This window comes from Phyllobates terribilis, unplaced genomic scaffold, assembly GCF_046119375.1.
Source record: "Phyllobates terribilis strain yellow unplaced genomic scaffold, ASM4611937v1 Scaffold_5__5_contigs__length_657084704, whole genome shotgun sequence".
Lineage (NCBI taxonomy): Eukaryota > Metazoa > Chordata > Amphibia > Anura > Dendrobatidae > Phyllobates > Phyllobates terribilis.
Window position 1 is genome coordinate 381,985,811 of NW_027362765.1, and position 15,042 is coordinate 382,000,852.

The following is a 15,042-nucleotide window of genomic DNA, read 5'->3' on the forward strand; positions in this document are numbered from 1 at the left end:
TCTTATTAAAGGCTCACAGTACCCGGTGGCAACGGGCACAACACTCTGTCGTTGCAGCGGGCACGCAATCCTGTTCAGTTAGAGATGACGCGCCCATGGGATGGGGACTACTCGGCGCCCGGGCCTTGTTGCCTGGTCTTGGGGATGTCGCGGTAGTCGGCTCCCGGGCCCGTACCCTGGGGTCACTCTTAAACAGGGGAAATTCTATGGGGTAGCAAATGTTCGTGACGCCACCTGTGGTGTCTGGTAAGGATTACTAGTGCTGCGACGGTCCTCTGAGGCCGGTGTTAGGGCAGCTTAGTTGGTGCAGCTCCCCACAGGTGGAGCAGGGCCTCAGGGCAGTGTAGGTGTAGGAGATGGATGGTGGGACAGTCCCGGAGGAAAGACGGGTACACACACTGGGGTACACTTCAATACCTTTACTGGTGATGTAGCAGGCAGGGTCCAGGGTACGTCAGTGTGAAGGGTGCATTTCTGGACTCTCCCCAGTGAGCGGGTGTAGGGCCTCCTGATCCTTGTCTTTTCCCGCTAAGCTTCTGACCTGCCTGGAGCTAGGCCTAACTTGGTCTCTGTCTCTCACTTGCACCTGCTGACCTGGTGGTAGGGCCTTCTGCTGGAGATCACTCTCCCTGGTCGCTGGGGCCTCCATGACTCCTGGCCCTGGTACATAATCAGTTTTTGGTGAACCTGCGACCTGTAGTACTCCAGGTGTTCCGGTGGTCCCTACTGAGTATAAAGGGACCCTGTAGGCGCGGACCCGGTGTCCGGTATGTGAATTGGGGTGAGCCTGGTATGCTCCTCTGCCCCCTATGTTGCTTTCTCCACTCGCCTTCGGCCACACTCGGGGCCCTCACTAGGCTTCACACGTGCTATAGGCCTTGACTCGCCTAAGCACTGCAGCAGGCACGCTGCTCTTCGCCGCTCTCTGAGCGTCGGCACGCTCTCGGTTCACTATTCTGAGCTCCAACTGCAGACTAGCTTCTGCAGGGATTAACTGAGTTCTAGACTGCTTCCACAGACTCACTGACTGAGCTCTTTCTGTGTCTGAGCAGGAACTGACTGCCTAACTCCACCCTCCAGTATATATGTCCCTATCCGGGCTCCCTCTGCTGGTCTGAGGTGGTAGGGTGGAGGTGTGTGAATGTTGTGAGGGCCTCTTGTGGAGAAGTCCATCTATGCACCCCTCTGGGATCTGTGGCACCAATGCGCAGCAGGGCGCCACACAATGCCTCAGGAGTTCTGGCACAAAAACATGATGGCCACATGAGACCCGTCGGATATTATTCCAGCAAATTGGATCCAGTGGAGCAAACAGCTCCAACATGCCTCAAAGCAGTGCTGGCAGCTACAGAACTCCTCCACAGAACAGCAGATGTTGCACTTGGCCATCCTACAACTATACTGGCCCCTCATGATTTGAAAGCTATCCTTGCACAAACCCAGCACAACTACAGTATCTATCTATGCAACGTCATGTCAGAATCCAATGTGAGCTCCTTTTACCAGAAAATATAGCTCTTCGGTGATGTACTGTCTTGAACCCCTCCACTCTGCTTCCTCTGTCAAGGGGGGACTGCTGTGAACACCTAGGGGGGTGCTCAGAAGACCATGAATACCCTGATTCGAGTGACCATGATTGCCTTGAGGTCATGAAGGTAGAAACCTCTAATCTACCTACTGTCTCTGAGCAGCCACTGCCTGAAGCGGATCTGATACTGGATACTGACGGGTCCAAATACGCAGATGAATATGGAACTTACCATACTGGATATGGGGTGGTGTCCCCACCAATGGTTGTTTCTGCTGGACCACTGCCATCTTATATGTCAGCTCAAGAGGCCGAACTGTATGCTCTGACCGAAGCCTGCTAGTGCGCAGAGAGTCGAGTGGCCAATATCTACACGGACTTGAGGTACGGATTCGGGATTGCCCACGACTTTGGCCTGATATAGGCCTTGAGGGGCTACAAGACAGCCAGTGAAGAAGAAGAGGAGGAAGATCAAGAGGAGCAAAGACTGGAAGAGAATCCGGCACACAGGACTTTAGTGGACCAGAAGAATGCGGTAACAGAAGAAGAAAAACAAGGATGGATCGGACGGGGAGGAACGTTTTGTAATGCCGGAATCTGGAGAGTGGGAAGAAGAATATGTCTGCCAAGAGCACTGTATCCAGCAGTGGTTCAGTGGGCTCATGGAAAGGTACATAGAGGGAAGAATCAGATGATTTCAGCTATCAATAAACTCTGTATTGCACCCGAGATCTCAGCTCTTGCTACAAACTATACTAGGAGCTGTGAGATTTGTAACACTTGTACTCACGGAAGAACAGAAGATGTGCCAAAGAAGAAACTGGCAAAGTCACAGTATCCTTTTCAGAAAATCCAAATTGATCATATGCAATTACCCAAGAGTGGAAGATATGAATATGTTCTGGTGGTGGTGGATATGTTTTCCGGCTGGACAGAAGCATACACAGTAGCCAACATGACCGCTAAAAGTACAGTGAAAAGGCTTCTGGCAGAACTTATCTGCAGATTCGGTATTACAGAAGTGATTGAAAGTGATCAAGGACCCGCCTTCACTGCAGAAGTTACCAAATCAATCTGGAAGATGATTGGGGCGGATTTGGGCCTGCATACCCCTTATCATCCTCAAAGTAGTGGCAAAGTTGAAAGGATGAGTGGCACTTTGGAAAACAAAATTCTTAAAGCCAGTAAAGAATTGTCACTTCCATGGCTGGAGGTGCTGCCTATTGCCCTATACTCAGTCGGAAATACCCCAAGACAACCCACAGGGCTCACACCATATGAGATCTTGTTTGGGAGGAGACCCAGAATGGGTCGATATTACCCACAGCAGCTTAGTTCAGGCAATGATAAGCTTGTGAATTTTGTTGTCGGACTCGCTGAAGAGTTAAAACTAACACATACTACAGTGTACTCTTCTATACCAGACTCAGATCTTGAACCAGGTACTCACAGCATCCAGCCTGGAGATTTTGTCTGGATAAAGAATCACTTGCGAGGCACATTGGATACCAGATTTGAAGGGCGCTACCAAGTGCTGCTTACATCACCTACGGCTGTGAAGGTCGAAGGCCGAATATCATGGGTCCATCCCATTGCAAGAAGGCGGTTTCGAACCCACAACCCTGATGTTCATTTTTCTGATGACAGTAGCTGGGGGGGGGTCTTTGTTACGGTAACACGTGCATTCCAAGCAATTATTACTAAAGAGAATGATATTCCAGTTTTCTGGTATAACACTTCCTTGAATGTGGTGACATGAAGATTAGGATTAGACTGGAGGGCAAATGGACTGGGGAATGTGCCTTAACTAAAGCAATAATGTCTGTTTACCTTATATCTGAGTCCCAGGAATCCAAAGAAGAAATAAAGGCTGCGTTTGCAGGTACATACAGGGCCAAGAGAGAAGTTAACCCCTAAGGCAGTTTTTACCCACATATATATATTGATGTTCTCGGAGTGCCTATGGGGGGTGCCAGACGAATTCAAGGCCCTAGATCAAGTGAAGGTGGGATTTGAGTCCATAATACCCATAATCGCCGTTAACAAGAACGTAGATTGGATAAATTACATATATTATAACCAACAAAGATTTGTCAATTACACCAAAGATGCCTTACAAGGGATAGCTGACCAACTAGCACCCACATCAAACATGGCCTTCCAAAACAGAATAGCTCTGGATATGTTACTTGCAGAAAAAAGAGGGGTATGCAAAATGATAGGTGAGCATTGTTGTACTTATATCGCAGACAATACCGGCTCCACAGGGAAAGTTACTAAGGTTCTCAAAAAATCTACAGATTTAAGTGAAGTACTGGAAAGGAATTCAGGTGTTACTGATCCCTGGGATAAATATTTTTCTTGGATGGGAGATTGGAAGAGTTGGTTAATCCAAGGGGGAATTATTTTACTAAGTGTGATAATACTAATTAGTGTATTCCTGATTTGTGTGATTCCCTGTGTCAAGAGGGTAATTGCCAAAACAGTAGAGGCAGCAGTACCTGTCAGAGTCTTGTCTAAAGAACCTAATGAAGAGGCCTATGAACAAACAGTTCCCCTTAGAACAAAGGTGTTGTACCAGAGAGATTACTGGAAGTTAATGAGTTTGTAAAGTTAATATCCATATTTCTGTGTTAGGGGTGGCCCTTACCCAGTCACTAGATCTTTTTGGGTCTCCATCCCTTACCTGTAGATATTCGTTTAAGTTAGATTTAGGAATGTTGGTGGGTCTGTCTAAAAGGGACGGGGCACCCGTCACATCGTAGGGTTCCAGAATAGTCTTAACATAGGGTCAATTCTTTCTCCCTCTTTGATTTTTAGCATATGGATATTAAAAGCAAATATTTGATTTTAGGGGGGTCTGTCAAAGTTAAATATATATATTTTAGAAAATCAATTAGTTTCTTTTAATATATTACCTAATCAGTGTGAATTAATATAGAGATGATGGAATAATCTATGTGTATGTATGTATGCAAATGTGTATATGCACATGGATTATGTTAATAGTTAATGAATATATAACTAACAGTTCCTATTCTTATTGTAGACATGAACAACTAAATGATTTCCTGAGAATGACGTATGCATGTGCATGGCTGATAACAGAGAGATTCATGTCGAGTTGGCAAAGATGGCGCTGAGAGACAAACTCACCCCTCCCATCAGAATTCCTAAGGCGTTACTGAGTCCAAGAGATACATGGATGAGCAAATTGCAGTGTGCAGAGTTATCAGAAAGAGCAATGAATTTTACTAATCCAACCTAGAAGTAGAATACTATATAACCCCATGTCTACGTAATAAAGCATGCCATTTTGCATGGTTCAGTCTCTGAGTGATGTTTTTCAACCAGATTAGCAGATTTGGTTAATTAGCTTCTCTGCATGTACTCGGACTTCTTTAATTTGGAGGAGAGCAGTTACCTGGTGTATCTTAAATTGGTGAAACCTCCACAATACCATGCTACAGGAGTGCCCGGTAGATCTATGGAGAATCCCTTCAGGGCAGTGAAGGATTTAATCTCTTGGTCATTAGCGGACAGGACTTGGGCTAAATATTAACAGACTTGGAAAATTTGGGAGGAGTGGAAAACAATTATAGGCAACAGGGTGGAAGAAGAGAGTCTATTATTACTGCTTTTGGGTCATGGTTGGGAAGCGGGTTGGTCTGTGGCAAAAATAAATGGCATCTTGGCTGGTTTAGCTTTTGGATTTAAAGCAAGGGGAGTTAAGGACCAGACAAAATCATTTTTAGTTAAGCAAGCATTAAAAGGTTGGAGGAAGGGTTGGAAGGTCTTGGATAAGAGACGGCCAGTTTCGTATGAGTTGCTCCTTTTAGTGGGGGCACAGCTGGAAACCATCTGCACATCAGGTTGGGAGGTTGATTTATTTAAATTAGCATTTTCATTGGCATTTTTTGGGGCATTACGTTTGGGGGAGATGGTAAGTCCTTCGAGGTTTTAAAAAATATGAAGATAGGGTTGAATTGTTGATACGGTGAATTGTTGATACGGTCTTCGAAAACGAATGTTTATGGTAAAGGGTGTAGGTTGGTGCTGTTTAAAGTGCAGGGGTCGGCCCTCTGCCCGGTACAGTGCACTCAAGCTTTTGGGAGATCGATGAAGGATATGGATCTTCCGGTCTTAGTTCATGCCGACGGTTCATTCCTATCGCATTTTCAGTTTATCGCAGTCTTTAAACGTTGCTTAGAGGCTGGTGGGGTTTCGTCAAGGGATTATAGTGGGCACTCATTTCGTATTGGTGCAGCGACGGAGGCAGCCAGGAGGGGCTTAGGGGAAGAAGTGATCAAGAAAATAGGGTGTTGGGAATCTGAAAAGTTCAGGTTCTACGTGCGGATGTGAATGATTTAAGGGGTAGCTCATGGGAACAGAAGGCACGGAGTGTTTCATAGTTGCGATTGTTCCGGATTTTATTTATTTTATTTTGGAGAACGGCCTTCACTTCTGATATGGATTATTCAACATTCATTTGTTTTCTGGACGGTTTTTTGGTGCTGCGTTGCGGCTGGATGGGCGACAATTGGGAATCGGAAGGGAGGAGGCAGTGTTACGATGGATCGGAAAACATGGAATGGTTTGGAGGCAGTTTCTTCCTGAGTTTCACCATTTTGTGCGGCTGGATCAGGCTCCGGATGTTGTAGTGGTCCATCTTGGGGGCAATGACCTTGGCAAACGATCTTGCAGGGAGCTAATTAAGGATATCAAGTTCGATTTCCTTAGGCTGAGGTCAATGTTCCTAGTAGTAGTGGCAATTTGGTTGGATATTATTCTGAGGAAGGTTTTGAGGGGGGCACGATCCGTGGATGGTATCAACAGGGCTAGGATCAAGTTAAACAGGGCAGTTTCTCGTTTCATGGTGCGGAATTGTGCGGTGGTGGTAAGGCATGTGGAATTAGAATCTGGGGAGGGAGAATTTTGGAGAAGTGATGGCATCCATTTGAACGCTGTGGGAACGGCAATGTGGTGCTTGGCGATTCAAGAAGGAATAGAGATAGCCATTAAGGTGTGGAGGGACAAAAATATTTGAGGGGACAGAATATTTTTCTTCGTGGCATTGGGGGGGTCCTCGAAGTTGGTGGTCCTGGATAATGGCGGTATAATAGGGGGGGAATCTCACGAGGTTCTGGACTCCCCCTAATGGCATTGACTGAAAATGGGCCTTAATATCCTGAGGGAGGGATTGCATGGGCCTGCGGCTTATGGTTTGGGACAATTGGCTGGTTATTTTATGTGCCTCTGAGCTGGCGCTTTACGGCTAGAGGTAAATTATGAGCTGAGTTGGGACAATAAATAAGAAAAAGTGGTATGGTGTTGTTCATCAAGTTTTTTTGGAGCTTCGAGGACCACCCTCTCTTTGAGTTTATTTGTTTACTGTTTATTAAGTGTTAATAAACGGCTGCTGTGGCCAATTGAATCCAAAAATGGTGTTTTGTTTTATTTTTGTAATAGGTATATGTTAAAGTGGAGGAGATGGTTAAATGTGGGTTTGTGATTTATCTAGGGGTAGCTGAATGAGTTGCTATTACCTTTGTCAAGTAGATTTACCTGAAAAACCTGTTTTCATTCCTTCAACAAGCTCAGCTAATGGTGCATGAAAGACAAGGGAGTTGTTACGGGTATATAAGCAGTCATCAACACCAGACATTCTCTCACCGCTCCATTACTCTTGAGAATCACCACAGCAGAATTTAAAATTACAGAGTAAGATCTATATGAAAACCATGGGGGTCTGTGAAGAAGACAGAGAATCAGAACATGTGGTCATGAAGATGAAGAAAGAGAAAACGGGTGAGGCTGGCAGGATATTTTATATTATTCTTCTTAGTAATATTATCAGTCCTGTTACTGTGATATGTATAGTTGTTATCTGAATATTCTGAATACACAGGACAGCCTGTATCCCTGATCTCAGCGTCTCTTCTATATTATGATGGAGATATCACAGATTACCATAATTATGCAGACCTTCTTCTCTCCCCCACACCTATTCGTTCCTCATCCAAACGCAACAACACCGGAGCTGCCGGAACCCCCCAAACCTCCTGTTTCTTCCCCCTCATTCTGTAGAATATACATGTCAAACTTCTTCCAGTGTGCCAAATCTGGCCCGCAGAGTGAGCATATTTGGCCCTCAACACCAGAACCACCAACCCTATGTGGGGCCACTATTCTGTATGGAAGACTACATGGGGCCCATTATTCTGTATGGAGGACTATGTGGGGCCATTATTCTGTATGGAGGACTATGTGGGGCCATTATACTGTATAGAGGACTATGTGGGGCCCATTATTCTGTAGGGAGGACTATGTGGGGCCCATTATTCTGTATGGAGGACTATGTGGGGCCATTATACTGTATAGAGGACTATGTGGGGCCCATTATTCTGTATGGAGGACTATGTGGGGCCCATTATACTGTATGGAGGACTATATGGGGCCTATTATTCTGTATGGAAGACTACGTGGGGCCCATTATACTGTATGGAGGACTATGTGGGGCCCATTATACTGTATGGAGGACTATGTGGGGCCCATTATTCTGTATGGAGGACTATGTGGGGCCCATTATACTGTATGGAGGACTATGTGGGGCCCATTATTCTGTATGGAGGACTATGTGGGGCCCATTATACTGTATGGAGGACTATGTGGGGCCCATTATTCTGTATGGAGGACTATGTGGGGCCCATTATACTGTATGGAGGACTATGTGGGGCCCATTATTCTGTATGGAGGACTATGTGGGGCCATTATACTGCGTGGAGGACTATGTGGGGCCTATTATTCTGTATGGAGGACTATGTGGGGCCCATTATTCTGTATGGAGGACTATGTGGGGCCATTATACTGCGTGGAGGACTATGTGGGGCCTATTATTCTGTATGGAGGACTATGTGGGGCCCATTATTCTGTATGGAGGACTATGTGGGGCCCATTATACTGTATGGAGGACTATGTGGGGCCCATTATTCTGTATGGAGGACTATGTGGGGCCATTATACTGCGTGGAGGACTATGTGGGGCCTATTATTCTGTATGGAGGACTATGTGGGGCCCATTAGTCTGTATGGAGGACTATGTGGGGCCCATTATACTGTATGGAGGACTATGTGGGGCCCATTATTCTGTATGGAGGACTATGTGGGGCCCATTATACTGTATGGAGGACTATGTGGGGCCCATTATTCTGTATGGAGGACTATGTGGGGCCCATTATACTGTATGGAGGACTATGTGGGGCCCATTATTCTGTATGGAGGACTATGTGGGGCCATTATACTGCGTGGAGGACTATGTGGGGCCTATTATTCTGTATGGAGGACTATGTGGGGCCCATTATTCTGTATGGAGGACTATGTGGGGCCATTATACTGCGTGGAGGACTATGTGGGGCCTATTATTCTGTATGGAGGACTATGTGGGGCCATTATTCTGTATGGAGAACTATAAGAGGCCATTATTCTGTATGGAAGACTATGTGGGCCCATTATATTGTATGCTGGTTGGCCCATGACTTTGTCCAAGTTTTTAATTTTGGCCCTATGTGTGTTTGAGTTTGACATCCCTGCTGTAGAATGTAAGCCCACAAGGGCAAGGTCCTCTTCCCTCTGTACCAGTCTGTCATTGTTAATTCTTTTACTGTAAGTGATATCAATATTTTTTATGAAACACTTATTTCATGTAATCAATGGTGCTATATAAATAAATAATAATAATAATAATAATTAATCTGAGCAGAAACATCCAGACCAGGACTGATATATTGTGTGACATCTGTACCACTGACTGCCTGTCCTGTCTCAGCTTCTGTTGCAAAGCAGAGTCGCGTTCTCGTTATGGGCAATGTGGGGCAACAACTTTAGCTCTGTGTTGTCTTGGACTTATAGTTCTGTCCAGGCTTGGAGTTTGAGAGTTAAAGGTGTTGTCTGACTTGATAAAAGTCTGAAGTTACTCTATGTGACTACAGACTTATAAAGCTTTAGGCTATGTTCACACGTTGCATTTTTGCAGCGTTTTTTTTAATGCAAATTTTCAGCTGCGTTTTACAGTACCAGTAAAGTCTATGAGATTTCAGAAACCCCGTGCACACACCTAGTTTTTTTTTTCCTGACTGTTTTGTCAAAGAGCTGCGTTTTTGCAAAATGCAGCATGTCATTCTTTCAGCATTTTTGCAGCGTTTTTCACACATAGAAAGTAATGGGTAGTTCAAAATTGCTGCAAAAATGCAGCAAAAAAATGCAGGTATCAGGTTTTGCTGCGTTTTTGGCACCAGAACCTCAGGAAGGTGAATCAGGTTATTTTTTTATGCACTAAACTTTATCAGCCTGCACGATAGACAAAAGGACCCTAACCAAAACGCAGCAACAACACCACAAAAAACGCAGCAAAAACTCATCAAAACCTGCTTTTTTGACGTTGCTTCTTTAGTGCCTAGTGAGCAGGTTTTTCCTGTGGAGAAAAAAACGCAGCAAAAAACGCAATGTGTGAACATAGTCTTGAAATTTGTGCACCGCATGCTGCCAGCGAGAGATTAACCTCTGCCTGCTCTGCAAGATTTCTAAAATCTGCAATAAATGCTGCAGACATTGGACTCTTTGGCTACGTTCCCACGTTGGGCTTTTGGTGAGTAGCCTTTATCTCATGTTCACCTTGATCAGTCATTTCTTGGTTTTGTATTTTTACCATTGGGAACTGTTGTGACAAACACAATCCTGATATTTATTAGAAGTGTTGATCGAGTATGTATCATTAACCCTTCGGTGCTCGCAGAGTATTTTGGCGTGCTCGGCGTTTCATTCACTGTCGCCGCGCCTGCAAGTGTCACGAATGATGAATGGGTTAATGAATGATACATACTCGATCAACACTATTTATTACCATTACTTATTAATCTTTGTTGCTGCCTTCTAGATTGGAATATTTTCCCTATATGCTACTTTTTTATTGCAGGTTATTCAAAATATAAACGAAAGAGGCTTGTGACACACTTCAGGAAGAACGCAGGTAATAAATACATGATTCATATCTGCTCTTTTTACCCTATTGTGTGGGTTGAATGCAAATAACCAAAGCTGGAGGCTGAATGTCATTGCACCAAAGCCCACAGCACTGGATGATGGCAGTCACTTCTGTTTATTATTTACAATCAGGAAGTGGATCCATATATAGATGAAGTTTTCTTGTGATCACTGGATTACAACACATTCTTGTATTTCCAGTACTGAGAACCTCCAAGAGTTTTACACTTTGTATTTACAGTACACGTGAAGCTTCTCTTAAGGATTCATTCACACAACTGTATAAATCGGACAAGTGCAATCCGCAGAAGAATCGGATCGCACTCGGACAAATGTTATTCAATGAGGCCGTGCAGATTTGCACATTTTTTTCTCAGTTGTATTCGGCATGAGAGAAAAATTGCAGCGTGCTGTGATTTCACTTAGAAATCAGACAGTCCGAAAAAAAAAAAATTGCATGCTATACGGACCATCAGTATAAATTATAAATCCCTGATTTATAGATACATTGCAATTCTGTAGCAAAGGAAACTATAAATGGTCCTGTAAAACATTAATAACTGCTGAATTAAACAACAGATTGTACACAGATGATGAGTGAGAAAAAAAAATCGTCCCGCTCTCCTGGATGAGAATGGCACTGATTTATTTATACGCAAGTGTAAGGGGCGTACAGCAGCTATAGGGAGTGCAGATATATTAGTGTGGATGATATAGTGATAGTCGGTTGTCTGTTCGTGTGACTGCGCTGCTGACTATTTTCTCTGGAACAAATCCAAGAAAATAAAAAGTTATCACACTTTTTTCAGGGCCAATTTAAAAATAAAATCCACAAATTATTCCATTTCTGTATTTCTAAAATTAGTCCAAATGTTTAGGAGTTAAACGACTTTACCCAAGAATAAAGTTTATTCTAATCATTAAATCTTTGAATAATAATAAGTTCCACAATTTTAATGTGCTAAAAAATGTTCCTGTGCTGAGATAATCTTATAAATGTGCCCCTGCTGTGTACTGTGTAATGGCTGTGTCTGACCATGCAGGGACATGGTCTGATCATACCACATCTCCTGGACAGGGGGAGAGGAAAAGAGTCTACAGACATTACACCACAGGATCACAGATGATTCTTTTTGTTAGGCCATGGCTCCACTATCAGTATTTGGTCAGTATTTTTTCTCAGGAGTGGGAGCCAAAACCAGGTGAGGAACAATCAGAGAAAAAGGTATAATAGAAACAAGTCACCAATTCTGCATTTATCACCCACTCCTGAGAAAAAATACTGACCGAATACTGACCAAATACTGATAGTGGGGCAGTAGCCTTACAAAACAAATCATTTGTAATCCCGTGCTGTCCTGTCCGTATACTCTTTTGTGTCCTCCCCTGCCCAGGAGATGTGGTATGATCAGACCATGGTCAGACATAGCCATTACACAGTACACAGCAGGGGCACATTCCAAGATCTGTTAATTAAAATGTACTTTGTATCTAACTATCTATCACTCTACCTAATAAGGTGAAAATAAAGAGCCCCCCAAAAAATAATATAACATAATAACACAATAGCATTTTATGACATATATTAAAGAGAACCTGTCAAATTGGATAACGCTATTAACCTGAAGATATTGGGTTAAATGCCAGGTTAATAGAGTTATGAAGGTGCCCGGCCGCTGCACTGAAAGCACGGCTACTGGGAGAAGATGGAACTTTAGTCCTCCCAGAAGCTGCTAACTTTCAGTCATAGAGGTGTGCCTACAGTAAGCACGTCCTGACACTCTGACTGACAGCCAGCTCATCAGCGTCTCTGTGGAGAGCTGACTGTCATTCAGTGTCGGGGTTGCTTACAGCTGCTGCTCACTATGCTGTGAGTGATGACTAGAGCTGCACCAGCACACCTGTATGATTGAAAGCCAGCGGCTCTTGGGAGGAATAAAGGTAATTTTGTCCCTGGTGCCCCATATTCAGTTCAGCAGCCCGGCGCCTTCATAAGGCTATTAATCTGCAAATTAACCTTCTATCTTCAGGTAAATTGCACTATCTGACCTGACAGGTTCCTTTTAATTATAAAAAAAACATAAATATTAATATGTATCCACACAACCATAATAACCGGAAAGTATCCTTACAAAAGACTCTCCTCTCTGCTCTTAATCTAGGGCACATTGTGACAAAGTTCCGAAATGCCTTGGTCTGAGAGCAGAGAGGAACGCCGAGGAGACGGCCCGAAGGCAGAGAGGAACACTGAGCAGGCAGACCGAGGAGAGGAAGGAGTGCTGAGGAGATGGCCTGAGAGCAGAAAGGAGTGCTGAGGAGAAGGCCTGAGAGCAGAGAGGAGTGCTGAGGAGATGGCCTGAGAGCAGAGAGGAGTGCTGAGGAGATGGCCTGAGAGCAGAGAGGAGTGCTGAGGAGATGGCCTGAGAGCAGAGAGGAGTGCTGAGGAGATGGCCTGAGAGCAGAGAGGAGTGCTGAGGAGATGGCCTGAGAGCAGAGAGGAGTGCTGAGGAGATGGCCTGAGAGCAGAGAGGAGTGCTGAGGAGATGGCCTGAGAGCAGAGAGGAGTGCTGAGGAGATGGCCTGAGAGCAGAGAGGAGTGCTGAGGAGATGGCCTGAGAGCAGAGAGGAGTGCTGAGGAGATGGCCTGAGAGCAGAGAGGAGTGCTGAGGAGATGGCCTGAGAGCAGAGAGGAGTGCTGAGGAGATGGCCTGAGAGCAGAGAGGAGTGCTGAGGAGATGGCCTGAGAGCAGAGAGGAGTGCTGAGGAGATGGCCTGAGAGCAGAGAGGAGTGCTGAGGAGATGGCCTGAGAGCAGAGAGGAGTGCTGAGGAGATGGCCTGAGAGCAGAGAGGAGTGCTGAGGAGATGGCCTGAGAGCAGAGAGGAGTGCTGAGGAGATGGCCTGAGAGCAGAGAGGAGTGCTGAGGAGATGGCCTGGGTAAAGACTTGTAAACAGGAACATGAAATGCAGACTCAGAGGTACCATGAATATGTTTTTTATTTATTAACTATTTACAATTTGAGTAGCCTAAAACACAATGTGTGGCAAATGACAATTCACAAATCACAAAATGTTATTGCTATGCAATACAATCTAAATCACAAAGTTAGATAATAATAATAAACCAAATGATAGTTAGAAAAGATACAGTGGTATGTAATCTGTCAAAGTCGGTCTTGTAACTATAAGGGTTGTTACCTAGCCTCTGAGACTGTCATTATCGGTCATCGCGACAGATCCTAACAAAAGTTAGCTGTTTTCCCTGTTAGGCCGGAGTCTTGTACTGTAGTCCACTGGGAACTCCTTTGCAACAATGACATATTCAGGCTGCCTCTGTCTCCTAGAGTGTAGCTCAACTCCCTTCCATACCATTATCTAGGCCTCCTGGCCCTCAGCTCACTCAATTGACTGCCCCTTTAACTAGGACTCCTGTCCTTCAGGTCACTCAGTCAACCTCCCCTGTATCTAAGCCTCCTTGCCTGGGCTAAGGACTTTGTTGTGCTGCCATCCCTCTTCTAAGATTCTTCTATAATTTATAGTATTTTAGAATTTAATAGTTTCTACAAGTCTGGGCAATGACTCACTTTCTATCTTGGCTTTAGAGGTTTTTATATTTTCTAAGGGTATGTGCACACGATCCGGAGCTGCTGCGGATTTGAAGCTGCATGTTATGCAGCATCAAACCCGCAGCGGCCAGATGTTACTGCATAGTGTATGGGATTTGTAGAAATCCCATGCCCACTATGCATCTGCGGCTCACCTGGGGAAACTGACATGAGGCGCGTCTTTCCAGACTGAAGCATGTCAATTTCTCTTGCGGGTCCGCATGTGGGCTTTCCCCATAGACCTAACCTCTATGAGGAAAGTCCACATGTGAAAAAAAAATTATGGCGCCCCTCATTTGCATAATGAGCGGAAGCCGATGGTGACTTCTCCGCAGCTTCGGGGCCGCAGCAAGTTCCGGATCGTGGGAACGTACCCTAACTGTGCCACAGTAGATCACATGTTCCTGTGCACCTGGTTTCTCTCCTCCCCTTGGGTAGTCAATTTTCTTACTTTAGTTCCTTTGTTTTTTTTTATCTCTGGCTAGTAGATGGCAACATTTGTTAACAGAAGTATCACTGAGCATTCCTGATGTGTGAGTCACTTACGCCCTTGCAGACTGATAGGAACAAGAACTTAAGGCCCCGTCACACTTAGCGACGCTGCAACGATCCCGACAACGACTTTAGTTCCTTTGTTTTTTTTATCTCTGGCTAGTAGATGGCAACATTTGTTAACAGAAGTATCACTGAGCATTCCTGATGTGTGAGTCACTTACACCCTTGCAGACTGATAGGAACAAGAACTTAAGGCCCCGTCACACTTAGCGACGCTGCAACGATCCCGACAACGATATGACCTGTCAGGGATCGTTGCTGCGTCGCTATGTGGTCGCTGGTGAGCTGTCAAACAGGCAGGCTCACCAACGATCAGG

At 44.8% G+C, this 15,042-nt stretch overlaps 1 protein-coding gene across 3 annotated transcripts in view; it reads left to right on the top strand.

Moving 5' to 3' along the window:
* Positions 1 to 7,113: 7,113 nt before the first annotated feature.
* Positions 7,114 to 15,042, top strand: part of LOC141271200 (C-type lectin domain family 2 member A-like) — a 68,408-nt gene continuing 60,479 nt past the window's right edge. For all 3 annotated transcript variants that reach the window (XM_073681312.1, XM_073681310.1, XM_073681311.1), the window contains exons 1-2: positions 7,114 to 7,336; positions 10,499 to 10,552. In XM_073681312.1, the coding sequence (XP_073537413.1) occupies positions 7,261 to 7,336; positions 10,499 to 10,552 (130 nt within the window). In that variant the 5' untranslated portion in view covers positions 7,114 to 7,260. The remainder of the gene's footprint in view (positions 7,337 to 10,498; positions 10,553 to 15,042) is intronic.